Below are 16,022 nucleotides of genomic sequence, written 5' to 3'. Positions count from 1 at the left end.
CTTTCTGCTTTTTTAAGCCAGAATTGGAAAAAAAAAAAAAAAAAAAGAACATTGACAGCACAGTGCTGGCTTTTTTTGAAGGTTGATTTTTGTTTTTTCTTCTCCTACGTGCTTTATCTATCAAACATCCAAACTGTACAAGTGCAGGCTGCTGGGATTCATGGAGGACGCTCAGTGTGGAGACTTTGGTCTCATGCAATATTATATGCCCAGCGGATGTGGAAATGTCAGCCTCCCTGGAGTTGAGTGGGGCCTTCATGAAAGCCCTTCGAGGGCTGTCAGCGAGTCCTGTAGCCAAGGCAATGGTATAGGCCTTGGCTCTTTGCCGTTGATGTAAAGTGAACAGAGAAGATACAAAAGTGTGTTGGAGTTTGATTCTATTATGGATTAATATAGGTTAACATGTGCTAGCCCAGGATCCATCTGGTGGTAAAATGTATGCACTGGGAATGATTATAAACACGTGTCAACTGAGTCACTGTGCTTTTGCTTTTGTCATCTGCTCCTTGAGTTGGGGAGGGGAGGGTTGCATTAACCTCTGGAGATAACGAGTATGATAAGCAAAGCCCTACTCTGGGCCCAACTTGGACCTTCACTGGTTCTGGCTGTCACTGATAGCCCTGTTGGCCACTAGATCTGAATTATGGCTACTCTCATCATAGATCCCAGGGGGCACCAGTCTATGGCAAAGCAGCTGCTCCCTCTGGTTTGGTGTTTGGTAATAGCCTAGATGAACCTGGGATATGTGGCCAGAACAACATCATGTCCTGTGTGTTGGTAAGATTTGACTGGAGGAGCAGAGGGCTTCAACCTGCACAAACCAAATGTATCCAACTTGGCTTTGTGCTCTGCAGGTATGAATGAGTTCAGACGTGACCATGGTTCCATAAGATCTTATGCAACTAGAATGGAAGCGGCACAAAGGCCATCTTAGCAGTGCTCCTTCTTCTGTTTAAAGAGATGCCTAGCTCTGCTGGATGGCTGTTGACATGGATGGCTTATTCTCTCTGGTAGATAGCAAAAGAGTAAGTTCTTCTTTGTACCTATTAAGTTCCACCCATTTGTCCTAGCTGTGTTGACAGGAGTGACCTGGAACTGGTAAACTGTGCTTGACTTTGCTTAATAATATGCAGATTTGTGAAGGATATGGGTACTAGTGTTCTGCTTGACCATTCAGAAACCTGATTTTACCCAGAAAGAAACCACTCTGCCCTCTAAGCCTCCAGATGGCCCTGAGGACTTTGACTGGTGGTCTATCATTAGCTTTCAATGGGAAAGACAGGGGTAGGGTGGGCACTGAGAGTTTGTCAGACTATTACATAGGAGGCCCACTGATTTGTATTCATAGGCCCAAAGGCACTGAAGTACTTATACAAGTACTCAACTTTGCAGTTGTGGCAGGCTACTTTCAATTCCCCTTGTCCCAAATTCAGAAATCTTTCTCCCCAAGGAACCATGAACTACATCAATTACCCTGAGCTCCAAGCTTCATACTAATATCTTTCTACCCAGTTCTCCAAGACCCCTAGACTTTCATTCTATGAGCCTTCCAATCAAGGATCAGGGAGCATATCCTATCATTCAGATACAGAAGGAAGCCTCATAGTGATCCAGCCCCCAGAACTCTTTCCATTAGCCCCCCTATACCCTAAGTCCTCCCGCATCTCTTGTACCATCCCCAACAAAGCACCACCAAGGTATTAGGCTGCTGGGATGCCAGGCCTAGGGTCTAACATTGTGGGTGCTGTTGCCTCCTCTTGTGTGACTAACATTTATGGATGGATTTTCAGAGGGGGAAATATAGCCCCTTCAATCACCTTTTCCCACCTATTTTGAAGGTGGGCAGGAGGGATGCAGGAGACAATCAGTTTTGATTTCTATAAGATAGCCATACAGCCAGTTCCATGCAAAAGTCTATCTCTGGTTACCTAAAAGTCAGAAGACAGTCTGCTAATATGCACAAATATGGCTTAAGCAACTCTGCTGTGCTTCTGAGGATCAGAGCTATGACCCTGAAATGTATGTCAGAGGAAAATGGGGCTGGAAAATCTGCCCCCCCTCTTCCACTCTCCACCACTGACTCTTTCTCTGCTGTTTATACAGTATATGACCTTAAAGGCAGATCCTTACTAGGTGAAGTCAAGGTCCTACATCCTGTTACTTCTAGATATGTATACATGAACAACTTCTAATAGGGAGCCATTGCATGGGAGTATATGAACAAGAATAAATCTCAACTGGTTTCCTCTAATAGGATTCATTTTTCCTTTTACTATTTCCTTGTTATATGTGGTCACAATTTGGATCTTGTCAGAGGCTGAGAAAGTGCTTGAGTGGGTGGGTAATAGGGAAGGTAAGTCAGGGCTTTGAGATGACATGTCCCTTTTGTGTCTTTTGACCTGCCCTTGACTTGGATTGACTACTTGTCTTGGCCCAGCATAATCTGCTAAGTTTATGGCTTAGAATCAGCATCTTTCTCATGCTTATCCTTGGGTTCACCCATGGCTTCCACAGTATTACTCCTGATTCAGCTTGGGGATGATGGCCAATCCATGCAGACTGGGAGGAGAGACAAGCCACAGGTTAAGAAATAGTGGCTTTTTTATTCTGTCCTCAGGCAATGAAGTGTGGGAAATCATTATTTCCTTCAGCATCTCTGGATCTCCTACAGAGATGACACAAGTGCCTGGCTGCTCCTCTCAGGTCCTCACTTCTGTTGTCTGCAACAGCCTTATTAGACTGGCTCTATAGGGGTTCACACACGAATGGAGAAAACAGGGATCCTAGTAAGGACACACAGCAGGAACTAGCATAGCAACTGGGAATGGAGGATGAATACACGTGATTGGTCAGAGGAAAATTAACATCTTTTTTCCCAGACACTGAGATTTGTTCCAAAGCAGCATACTTATTTCAAGTGGTTCTTATGAGCCCATTTTTCATTCTCTGTCCTGCTATGTCACAGAAGTGACCATTTTTCTCAATAGCCCATATGTGTCCTTGGTTTGGTATATTCATTGGACTCTAATTTCCCAGCCTTGCCTTCCTGCCTAAAGCTTTCCAAATATATCCCTTCGAACCTGGCTCAGGCACCTTTTTCATGTGTCTTTTTTCATTGATTGACTGATCTAACATGCTATAGCCAGGAAATGACAGAGCTGGGATTTAAATTAAAGACAAAGCTTTTTTCTACCATAAGCCCATGCTTATGGGATGGAATCGTGCCATAGAAATCTTCCTAATAGCACCTACTTTGGGTTGCTGCATTTTATAGAAACCCAGTTAGTGTGTGTGGCTAACAAGAAGCCTTCCGGACCCCAGCCTCTCATGTTAAGTGGGTCCTCATATTAGCAGACATATGACTTCACTTGGACAAGGGGCATCACCATCTATGAACCTCAACATTCAGAAACCTGCTGAGTAAGGCTATGTCTAGCTTCTCTCTTCTTCTTTTTTTATTTATTTATTTATTCATTCATTTATTCCTTAATTTGACCAGAGAGAGACAGAGGGTGAGAGTGAGAGAGAAAGGAAGTGAGAAAGCAAGCCACCAGATTCAGGACTCGAACCCTGGTCGGCCATGTGGGAGTGTCCAGCGCCTTAACCACCACGCCACCTGCTGGTCCCTAGCTTCTCTCTTCTTCATCCTTCACCATGTCAGAGGACAAGTCATGATCTTTCTAATTGTGTGTCAGTGGGCTTCTTCCAACGTCCAACTAGAAGAGACCTTAGTTGAGGTCAGTCCATGAACAGCGAGCTTAGGATACTCCCACACTGAAGGATCTCCCTAGGGGAAAGTGATCTGTTCTAGAGCTTGAGGGAAAAAAATCAACATGGCCAAGCCCTGTGCTTCAGACTCAGATATGTTTCCTATGGGTTGGACAGGGCACATACGTTTTTTGTTTGTTGGTTTATTTTGTTTTTAAATTTATACAGCCATATTAAAACCAATCAGGTTAATTTAGGAAGTGGGATATACATATTGCATGAATTACTCAAAGTAAAACAGGAGACTGTGAAGGAATTTGAAGCTTATTATTGTCTGCTTTGAGCTTTTCTAAAATCTGTTGAATTTATCTGTTTCACTCTGGTCTCTGTTATTATGGGTACTACTATGGGAAAATCTGAGACGCAATGGTGGATAAATATTATCTCTGTTGCCAGAAAGAAACAGTTTAAATCCTGGCTTACTTATTCACTGACTGTGCAACTATGGGCAAGAGATTTATCCCTTGGAGCCTCAGTGTTCTTGTTAGTAAAACAGTGATCATAGCAAGCCTGTCTTAGGGATGTTGGAAGAATTAAGTGAGCTTGTATATTAGTGCCCCTAGCCCAGGGTCTGCTGGTTTCATGTGAAGGTTGACATCTGGCAGGCCATTGCTGAAGTCACAACCTCGGAAATGCAGCACTGAAAGCAATCTGGTCCCTTCTGTCACACAGAAGGGGGCCTACTGTGGCCATGTAGAGGCCCAATGGCTCCTGGCTGGCCCTGGATCATCAGACCAGAAAAGGTGAAAGGACACAATGTTGGGGTGCAGCTGAGATACACATCTAGGTCACAAACACATGCAGATGAGGCCAGTTTCAGTTTCTCATTAATTCCTTGCATCTTCTCCAAACAGGGTCCATATGTAGGAATTGAAAACTACAGAAGGCTCTTTTCTGAGAGCATTCTTTGGCATCCCAGAAACAAGAGACCAGCTCATGCTGTAGAGACTTAGATAGCTTTAATACTATTTTGCTCTGCTCATCACAGAGTGAACCCCTCCTGTACCTTTGGTGGGGTGGGGAGATACTGGAGAGGAGGTGGCGTTTGCTCAGATTTCCTGGGCAAGGCGTCAAGTCCAAATTTCTGGACACCACTGCCCTGTCTCATTCAAGCTCTGCTACATACTTGCCACATGGGATCTCAAGGAAGTCATCCCCATCTATAAGCCTCAGTTTATTCTTGTACTTGGGCTTCAGACCTGTTCACTGTCCTGGGTTGTGAGAAAACAAGCGGATGAACTGGGGGAATCATCACTGGCCCTTGTTGGGTTATCCCACCATGGCGTGAGTTTTTACAAGTTTCTCCCTCTGTGAAGTCACACTTTAAATTCCTATCATTTGAAATGATAGAAGCCACTGTCTTTTTTTTTTTTTATCTGCCATCTATTTCATCTCTTCCTGAGCAGAATAAATCCTAGGATTTGTGTTAGATAGTCACCCCCCACACCCCACCCTGATGGATGAGCTGAGATCTGAGAAAACATCACACAACACGTTGCTTTGCTATGCTGCAAGATCCTTGAGGCCGGGAAAGGCCACCAGGGGCAGCGGGCTGCAGCCAGGGAAAGCCAGCAGGACCAGTGGGGGTTGGGTTCTGGGGACCTGCTCAAACACACCTGGGAAGAGGCTCATCAAAGAAGAGCGAGTTAAGCGTGGGTTCTTTTGCTTGCCTTAGCTTCGAGACACTTCCTTTTGAACTTCCAAAGTGACAGCCCTTCCTTGATCAAGTTTGGTATCCTAGGACTTCCAGACAGCTCCAGAGCCCATGCCAATGGAAACAGCTTCTGTGAGCTTCTTTCATGTCCTGTCCTTGTAGGCTTGGAGGCCTGGGTGGGTGACCCTGCTCCATGGTAAAGCAGAGACCCTGGGTTTCTCACAGAATCCCTGTCTCATAATCCGCTACATATTTTGTTCCAGCAACAAAATAACGAGCACATGGACAGATAGATACGATATTAAAAACTACACGCTTACAGGAATGTTTTCACAGTGTCTGATGAAAGGAAAAGAGGCAGGCCCACTGGCTCAGAGGGATCATTCTCCAACAGTAAGCTAAGCATATCACTGGAAAGCTCTGCAGACTCCTTGCTGCCCATAGGACAGAGACTGCAATCCTGGTGGGCATTTGTCGTCTTGAGCCTGGCTCCTGCTGTGCTCCAGCTGGGCCTCTCCACCACACTGCTTCTTCCAAGGCCTTTTCACATCTCGTTGGCCTTGCATATGCCCATCCCTGGCCCTGAATGTCCTTTCTTCCTTTTTCTACCTGTTTATACTCAGCGGGAGTGGATGTCACATTGCTAGGATGTCCTAGGCAGACAGCATCTCTCTTGCATCTAGGCTCTTATAACACTTGTACGCTGTTCCAAAATGACTGCACTATGGCTCAACTCCAGTAAGAAGTGAGCCTTTGGGGGCAAAAACTGTGCCTTATTGAATTATGTGCTCCTCCTTCCCTGGCTGGGGCTAGACCAGACTCTAAAATAGAACTTCCAAGGGCCTAGGCTATCCCTAAGCCTAAGCACTGGCTAGAGACCAACGTAGAGAGAGTGTCCCTGGCTAGTTTCCTTCTAGCTCATGGGAACAGGGAGTTGTTTTCACTATTAAATTAGAAAAAGACTATCTTTCTCAGGGAGCTGAGTATGTATTATTATAACATATCTGAAATTCTAGGCTTCCCAGAAGGACTGGTACCAGGAAGAAAGAACTGCATTTCCATTTGTGGAATTCTCTGATCAGAAGTTTCTGGCTTTATTTTTCTCTCCATAAAATAATTGCCTGGCTGGAAAAGGATGAAGAAAAGAGTATAGGTGAGTCTCATCACTATTATCTGCCTTTTTGGAACCCAAGATTTCATCACTGAGGAAGGTGTCTGATTTCCTAAGCTGTTGAGAGGGGATGATAACAAGTTAACAGTTCTCTCTTGGAAGTCCTAAGGACTGCATGAGATGTCACATGGAAAACACCAGCATAGCACCTGGCACACAGTAGATAGCAAGTCCTGGTTTCCTTTCATCGTCTCACTCATACTTCGGACAAGACCCTGGATCCCCAGGCCTGATCCTCTTGGCCTATTTTAAATTGAAATGCATGAAGGTATTTTTCAAGTTGTCAGCAGGGTTTGTCTAGGAAGGAGTTCAGATTTAGAGATGCAAATTATACACAAAATCTGCCCAGAAACCAAAGGAACTAGCTTCAGACTAGCTTATCTCTCCTTTGCTCAATGGCTATATTGTTTCAGGGTGGGACCTTTGAAGGACATTGCCAGAAAAGATAACAGGTTGGAGGGAATTGTCTTATGGCTATACATTCAAACTCCCCCCTCCCCTATTCCTGACATAAGAGACTAAGATTTTACATCCTAAAGGAGAAAGCTTCTTTTTATATACACTTTGGAAAAATAATCAAGTCTTATCTTGTTCCTCTCTCCCAAAGGGGGCTACCATCCAAGAAACACAGGGGTTACATCGGTACAGGTCAGCTAGAGCCCTCCCAGGGAGGTGGTCCCTTTTTACAAAGTTAAGGGAGAACAGCAAAGTTTCCTGTAGTTTTATTCCCTCCCACTGACCACCTTTATCAAAGTGTGCTGTGGACACAGGTTGCTGGCCTGGGGATGACAGATCAAGACCTGGGTTGGGGGAAGAATACAGGATGGTAGTGGGCCAAGCCCCATGCAGGATAAGTGTGAGGATCAGGGGTGGGCAGTTTCTGCTATGATCCAGGGAGCATCTTGAGACCACTCTGATGCAGATTGGCAAGCATCTGGGGTTCCAGAGCCCCTGAAGGAGATTATAGGGGTGGCAGAACAGTGATCCCAAGAGCCTCAATCTTTTCCAAGAAAGCATGAGAAATAGAGCACATATTCCCTCCACTCCTGAGAGAAGGAAGTACCTCCCACTCCCCAACACCTGCACAGCCAACTTGCCATGAGAGTCACACATTTGGAACAAAAGCAAGAGATCCAGAAACCAAACATCCCAGGCCTCACTTATGGGTACACTTCTGCTTAGGCCCATGGCTGTGGCTGGTTAGGGATGGAAGGGAAACCAGGCCTTTCTGAGCAGCATCTCCCATAGTGACAGGAGCCATCCTGGAACATGGGACCACCAGTCTTCTTCTTGGAGCTGGCCAGGGAAGCCACCTCTGAGCCCCTGAGCCCAGTCACTGCCATTCACAGAAAAGGGAGTTTGGCCGTAGCAGCCTCTGGACTCCAGATGGTTCCCCAAATCAGTGGACTAAAAGGAACTTAAATATTCCAGTGCCACCTCATATACAAATTTATACTGTTCCTGAGAGGACAAAAGAAAACAAGAGATGAAAGGGAAAATGCATTTAGTTTATAAATACAGATTTCAGAGAGAAAACTTTATCTACATGCATTCTGAAAGTCAACTCAAAATTACCATCTCTGGACATCTTTACTGTTTATACTTTACAAGTACACCCAGGAATGAATGACTATATATATATATATTACAGATTCCAATTGAGTAGGTCTAGAGTAGGGCTCAAGATTCTACATTTCTACCCAAGTGCTGCCGCTGGTCTGTGGACCAGGTTTAAAGACTGAGTAGGTTTAAAGATTTGTATCAGCATTCCTTGTGCATGGTCTATTCTCACCACTGCAGCAAGCCTTACCATCTGGGACTCTGCTTACCCACTCCCTTCGCCATCCTTTTCTCCACAGCATCTTATTCAATGCTTTGTATTAAAATTAGCATAATTGAATTAGAATAGGATTGGATTGAATCAGAAACATAAATCACACTCTACTAATCCAGGATCCCTTTTGTAGGGCCTGAATTAGTGACATTTTCCTAAGGAATTCACAAAAGTAAAGCACCAGCTCTTGAATGTTTTCTATTTGATGTCATTTTATTGAGGTCAAGCGAACTAAAATCAGTAGCTGGTTGCTGGAGAACCATTCCTGGGATACTCACCAGGGTTTCCACCATGTTGGATTTGTTGTTACGCAATGTTTTCACGATGTGGAACACGTCAATGATGTTTTGTTGTTGGATCATCTCACAAACACTGCAGATGGCACAGAAGGTTCCACTGCGACCTCCCCCATTTCTAAACACAGAATAAACAGGTGAGCCACATTCCTAGGTGACCCCAGCCACATAGTGCTGTGGAGCAACTACCCTAGCAAATACAAAGTAAGGCAACGGTGAAAGCTTTATCCTGACCCATGAGTGCTTTAATTCCATCAGTGCCATGGACATGCTCTTTCCTTGACCAAGTGACGTCCCCTGTCTGAGCCCCAAGTTCACCAGTCATATAATAAAGGGGTTGGCCTAGATGACTATTAAGAGTTCAGTTAGTTTGATGAGCGCATTACAGTTATCCATGGCACAATGATCCAAACTTGTGGGATTAATATTGTGACTTTGTACTGGTGGTGCTTGCCTTGATGTCCAAAAAGATCCTCCAAATCCATTTACACATCCAATGAAGAAAATGGAAGTTTCCAGGTGATTTTACTACTAGTTCTTCCCATTCTCCACTAAGGTCAGCAATACTCTGTTAACCTAGGGCCAGCCAGTCCAGCCTTAGTGAGGGAGGCTGGAGTAGGACTAAAAGACTATGCCATGACAGGTCTCTACTTATACACCACAGCAAGACCCTCCTGCTCTTGAGTATACGGAGAGAGGACTCTTGGGAGGACTGTCCCCTTATTACTCCTTCTTTCTGAAGCCCCATAATTCATCCTCATGGAAACACCCCTCAAACTCTTTACAGAAATTCTATTTAGGAACATGCCTGATTTGGAACTTCTGGGCATGTTGCCAAGAGCAACTAATGATTTCATGTAATAGTCTGTGTCTAAAGAACATCTGTACAGAAACAAAGGCACTCAGTCTCCCAGATGTTTTACCTACAGGACACCCAACAACCAGATGTTTCAAGTACAGGCAGTTGCTCTCCATTCACTGGCTGGTGCCTGCATGTCAATGGCTGTTACTATGTCTGGGGCCCTTAAGGATGCTAAGGTGCTGTGCTCTCCTTTGATTCAAGCCACTGGTCATCCCAGCTAGGGGAGACAGGGGTACAAATGTACTTCTTCAAAATAATCAGGTTAAAACCAAACATATGACAGGGAGAGAGAGAGAGAGAGAGAGAGAGAGAGAGAGAACGAGAACCAAAAGGGATCTCCAGGAAGCAGGGTTAGTAGTTTCTGAAGCAAAAACAGCAAAGTTGAAGAGGAAGAGGTGACTGGACATAGCATATCAGGGCCAGATGGAATCAGATCCTGAAGGACTGAGTTTGGCTCTGTCACTGAGGTGGACTGGAGCCTCTACCTTCTGTCTTAAAGAGTGGGCATAGCCCAGTCAAATGGACTCTGATGTCATTATGGCAGATAGAGGTAAGGACCTTTAGAAGACCATGACTGACAAGCTATGAAAACACAAGAAAATCATTTCATTCTATGAGTCTCAGTTTCCTCATCTGTCCACTGGGCATGTTGAATTAGATCACCTTTAGACCTATAGTGCTTTGGCATGAAATAGTTGGGGGATAATAACTATTTATATGTTCTGGTCTATTCTTTGAGAAAGGGGTTTTGCTATAGGTGGTAGCCCTTAAGTGTTGAGTGGCATGTTTAACCTCCTTTAAGTTCTTCAGCTTCCCTGACATGTGCATGCTTGGCCCATTACCTATATGAAAGAGGAGCAATAATCAGCTGATTTTGGAAAGACAAAACTGAACTCTGAGGTCAGTGACATATTATTAATGCCTCTATTAGCTCCAGAAATATTTACTTTGAAAAAGAGAAGATCTTAGTTCAAATTTAATGTAACACAACATTTTACTTTTTTTTAATTTTAAAATTAAAAAAAAATTTTAAGAGATTTTTGCCTTAGGGCACATTCACTCACTGGAGAGAGAAAGAGAGAGTGAGAAGGAAAGTGAGAAATCACCCCCTGGGGGGGGGATGGCCATACTGCAGTTCCTTCTCCTCCATTCTCCTCCAGGGATCTTGGGCACACATGTACATGTGCCCAGCATGAATTTCAAGCCACTGGGCCAGGACTTGAACCATGATTGGCCATGTGGGAGTCCAGTGATGTAGCCACTGTGTCATCTGGTAGCCCTATAACATAGCATTTTACAAAAGGGAGGACCTCTCAATCATGTTTACTCATTTCATTTAAGTTCTAAAAATCAAAGTGGACAACTGCCAAATATTCCACATGTAGTTGTTATGGCTACAGATTTGTTATGCATCCAGGACATTTGTGGAATCCTTCTCTGTGGTTACTTTATACTCCTATGGTAGACTCTGACACTCTTTTAGGTAATTAGATGGACAACACTGGCATATTAGCTGACATGACATTGTTGCTCTTTATATTGTTGCATACATTGTTATTATCTTCCAACTATTTCATGCCAAAGCAATATAAGTCTGGAGGTGATCTACTCAACATACTCAGTGGATATAGCTGAGGAAATAAAGGCTCACAAAATGAAATGATTTTCCTGATGTTGCACAGATCATCAGCCATGGTCCTCTAAGCGTCCTGACTTCCACTTGCCATAACGTTAAGGTCCATTTTCCTGAGCTAATTCCTATTCCAAGACAGGAGGTAAAGCTTTCAGTAATGGTGATAGGGAGATACAAACACCATGGGTCTGGGGACCACTGTTCTAAGCTAGAGGTGGCTAAGATAAAAAGAATTCCTATGTTAAGGTTAATTAGTAGGTGTGGTATTGGCAGGGGAATTCATATAGATAGTGCTAAGCTTAGAGATAAAGTGGGCGTGATAATAAATAGTATGATGCTAGTGGACAAAGTAGTTCTTTGATGAATAGTTTTATAGTATCTGTGATGGTTGTAAAAGTCATAAGGGTCAACAACATTGGGTCCTTTTCGGTGTTGCATATATCCTCGTGCTTTTCATTCTACTAATGTTAGGAAGGCCATTGCTAGGATTACAGGTAGAATTAAGAGTAATAGGTTAATTAGGAACATTGTGTTAAGGAGAGGAGTTGAACCTCTAGTTGTAAAATCTCAAGTTTTAGGCAATCGCCAGGCTCTGCCACCTGGGAAATAGCATTTCTAGGGCCCTTCTGATCTTTCTGTTAGCCCCCAGGGCAGTGCCTTCCCCTCATGCTCTCTGTGTCCTCATGTTTCCAATAAGCCTATAGTAAGATATGCCCCCAAAGGCAGACACAGTGGACAAGTCCTTTGGTTCATTTAGAGGCAGGGTGGGGTAATGGATGGCACATTAGCTTAGAGCCCACTGAATGCAAATCATAGTTCCCTCTTAAGTACTTGAACCTTTATATCCTATCTGTGCCTCACTTTTCTACTACAAAATGAGAATATCTACCTCACAGATGGAATGAGGTGATACATTTAAAATGTCTGGCTTCAATTAAGCTTTCCTTTTCTTCTTCTCCAGGTAATAATAGAAGAGTTCTGCTAAGGGTTCTGCTTAGTTCTGTCCTGAGCTTTCTTGTGACATTAAACCTCCAAGTGGACAGTGGGGTTTGCCTTCTTATTGAGAGCATGAGGGAGTAGTCTGCTCCTCCCAGTGTTTGCATCACAAATATGTCACATAGCAATAGTTCAGGATGACACACTGTCAATCCCAGTTCATTAAAGGATTACAGTTCTTACAGATACACTTTCATTGGCCTTTGAGGGATGTTGAGTTGTGATATGGCCAGGCATGCACATGGCCAGAAGTATTCTCAAGAGTGCACTGCCACCCATCATCCTGTTGCCCTGAGACAGTACCACAATACTTACAAGCAGTGGACCACGGTGCGTCCCTCCCTCCCGTCGTACTGCTCCTGCCACTTTTCCAGTCGTCTGACCACTTTGAGCAAAGAGCGCTTGGAGGGAGGTGTGTCCCTATAGGCGGGCCAGCCAATGTACTGGAGATGTTGGACTATACGATACCCATCCTGTGGCTGGGAACAGAAAGGCTATTAGGTCCATTATGGTGGGAATGTAGTGCCATGTGGGCCACAGCACTATAGTAAAATACAGGACTAAATGGCGTCTAAGTCATATCTTCATGGGAAGAATCACAGACTGTCTCTTTAAGACTATCCCCCATACCTTCCTCTATACCTTCATACACATTAATCCTCCTGCCCTGAACCCACTATTGACCTGGGAAACTCTTATTCAGCCTTTAAAACCCAATTAAAATGTGTCTTCTTAAAAATTAAAAAATGGGAACCAGCAGTTAGCGTAATGGCTATGTCGCTGGACTCCCACGTAGTCGACCGCGGTTCGTGTCCCGGACCCGGTGGCTTAAAACTCATGCCGGGCGCGTGTGCGTGCGTGCCCAAGATCCCGGGAGGAGAATGGAGGAGAAGGGATTGCGGCGTGATCTGGCGAGCGCACGCGCCCTATAGTGAAAAAAAAAAAAAACCTCTCAAAAAAAAAATTTTGTTTAAGCAAAGCCTTTCTTGACTTTTGGGGAGAGTTCTCTCTCCCTGAGGCTCATGTACAAGAACATATCCCACCTTCTCATTAGCTAATGAACTCTGAGAGCATGGTTTGGGTTTTATTCACCCTTAGCCTATTGTAGAGGCCAAAGCTGCTTTAATTAGCCATCATGTTTTAAATTACTAGTAGGCCCCTTCTCACCCAATACTCCTCCACTCACCTTTGAGAATATTCAGTGAATATTCTCATAGAAGTAACTATTTTTTTTATCTTTATGTTTTCAGAGCTTAGCCCAAAGCATACAGGTTACAATCAAAGCCTGCATCAACTCCTGCCAAAACAGTGTGGTGAAGAGCTAATGCCTAAGAAGTTTTGTCTACACAGCAGCAAGTGTCTCAAGAAACAGGCAGATGACAAGCTGTAGCTGCTCTTTGTATCTCTGTATATTGCAGTCACTGGTGAGTCCAGGGCCAGAAAGGCATCACTTCCTCAAGAAAGTGATTATTAGAAGAACATAACACACTCTTGGCTGGCTCGGTGGGATCCTTGCCTGGCAGCCTCCAATGGTTTCAGGAAAAAGGGCCCAGCAAACAATGGTGGTGGCTATGCTTACCCGAGCCATGTTACAGATGCGGAATATTCTGTGGATGATGTCTTCATCGATGTCTGCTGAGACAAACTCCACCTGGATGGGCCCGTAGCACCCAGAGGTCTTCTCAGGCCAGTACTGCATACAGAGCTGAGGCAAGGAAAGAGATCACAAAAGGAGGCAAAGGTGAAGGGGAAATATCATTCTCATTTATCACTGAGGTTTTCTTATTACTAGTATGTCACATTGGGTAGAAAAAAGTAAAGTACTGGTGGAATCAAGAAGGCCAGTGACTCTCTGTCATCTCTCTGGGAAGAAAGGATAAAACACATAGAATAAATACCTATATTTCCAGCAAAGAAGGTAAGACTGACTAAGTGCAAGAAAAAGACTGCAAGTTCTTTGCACTTGCACTAAGTCTCTACTTGAGAGAGTAAGAGGGAATCAATAGTTTGAATTTGGTAAGGCTCCAGAGTTCTTCTGCATCATGGAGGAGAGGAGAGAACTTTCCTCCAGAACTACAAATTCCACACTACTACCTCAGACCCCCAAACTTCCCACCTGCAGAAGAATGGAACTGACATATAGCTAACACAATTGTATGGAGGTACAAGGATATACCACTTCAGAGAAAAATTTGGAACTTGTACTCTAAGCACCAAGAGCTCAGCACTATCTTGAGAGCCAAGCAGTAGGTGGAGATTGAATTGTGAACCATCAAAACCAGGGAATTAGGTAGCTCCACAGCACTGTGGGTGTGAATAGCACAGAGGAGAAAAAGCCCCTGTGATCAGAAGAAATAGGGTAAATATCCATATGACTGAAGCTTACCAACTCCGCCTCACACTAGACACCAGGAACTCTGAATCTAGCCATTCCTGCAGAGAACCCTCCCTTAACAGAGACTGAGGAATCTGGATACTTCCTTCTGGCAGGGAGGGCAGGCCTGTAGTTTCCCTCTCCTCAGATTCAAGTTATTGGATTGTCTTTCTGATAGTCCCAGCTGAGCAACCCAGAGGGCAGCTTTTCTGGACATCTATAAAATTGGTATCTTTTTTGCTGATATCAAACAAAATAGACTTGAAGTTAAAGGAACCTAAGTTATGGGAAAAGGAAATAGGAGGGGCACTTGACAGAGAGAAGAGTACCAGAGATCCCTACTCCAGGTCTGAGAGAGGAAGACAGAACACTGCCCTAGACCTTCTGATCCCAGAATGCATGATCTAGTCCCCTAACTCCTAGCATGAATCTGCTCAAACTTGATCAGCCTCTGTGAGTCATTGGGATTTTTATATCATAAACTCTGGTGAGGACCTTACATATAAGTTTGCTTTTGGTCCCTCCTTGACAGCTTTCCTGGGCCCACATTCAGACTTTGAGGTCTGAACTACCTTGAGGTCTTCCAGAAATCATAGGTAGGTGCATAAGCCCCTTGGGCTGGTAAGGCACAGGGGCTCTGGCCCCTCCTGGACTACCTTTGCCAGGGTGCATCCAGGTCTTCAGGATTGATCCACCCCTGTGAAGAAAAGGTAGTTCCAACAGGCACTGTAGAGCACATAGACTTGATGCATATCATCCTGCCTTTCCCATATCACCTTCATAAAGTCACATTCAGGCCTTAACGATTGCTTTTCTCCTGGGCATTCCACATAGGCCACACAGGATCTGCTTTTGGAGTAGCAGGTAGGCTTGTCTCCAGCCCCTTCTGGACCACTGTGCCAGGACCACATTTGGGTTCAGAGGGCTGACCTGCACCCAGAAATTATTGTCAGGCACATAAGCCCTGCTTGTATCTGAATGGCATGGCTGGCATCTGGCTCCTCGTGAACCACCATTAAATGGCCAACTATCTGCATAATTGGTATTCTAGAAGGTGAAGCGATGAGTAAAGGCATAGAACATCTATTCCATTAAATACTATCTGAAAACTTTCCAAGTCTAGAGAGAAACACAATCATCCAGATCCAGGAAATATAAAGGACACCAAATGATTCAACATAAGAGCTTCTTTATAATCAAAATGGAAAAAGTGAAAGGGTACTATTTTAAAAATGGCAAGAGAGAAATGTCAAGTTACTTATAATAGGATATCCCATTAGACTAACCTCAGACCTCTCAGCAGAAACCATGGAGGTAAGGAGGAAATGGAAATTCACAATCAAATTTCTGAAAGAAAAACAATTTCAGCCAAGAATACTATACTCAGCAAAACTATCCTTCAAATTGGAAGAAGAAATAAAATCATTCTCAGAT

The 16,022-nt window shown here is 44.1% G+C and overlaps 1 protein-coding gene across 1 annotated transcript in view; it reads right to left on the bottom strand.

Annotated features, from left to right (window-relative positions):
• Positions 1–3,583: 3,583 nt before the first annotated feature.
• PTPRT (protein tyrosine phosphatase receptor type T) overlaps positions 3,584–16,022 on the bottom strand; it is a 1,472,724-nt gene continuing 1,460,285 nt past the window's right edge. Inside the window, exons 30-33 of the mRNA XM_006147596.1 lie at positions 13,794–13,919; positions 12,530–12,693; positions 8,706–8,841; positions 3,584–8,054 (exon numbers count right to left, since the gene is read on the bottom strand). Coding sequence (XP_006147658.1) covers positions 8,001–8,054; positions 8,706–8,841; positions 12,530–12,693; positions 13,794–13,919 — 480 coding nt within the window. The 3' untranslated portion in view covers positions 3,584–8,000. The remainder of the gene's footprint in view (positions 8,055–8,705; positions 8,842–12,529; positions 12,694–13,793; positions 13,920–16,022) is intronic.

Source organism: Tupaia chinensis, unplaced genomic scaffold (assembly GCF_000334495.1).
Source record: "Tupaia chinensis unplaced genomic scaffold, TupChi_1.0 Scaffold000216_1, whole genome shotgun sequence".
In the NCBI taxonomy this organism is placed as follows: domain Eukaryota; kingdom Metazoa; phylum Chordata; class Mammalia; order Scandentia; family Tupaiidae; genus Tupaia; species Tupaia belangeri.
This window is presented reverse-complemented; position numbering and strand designations above follow the sequence as displayed.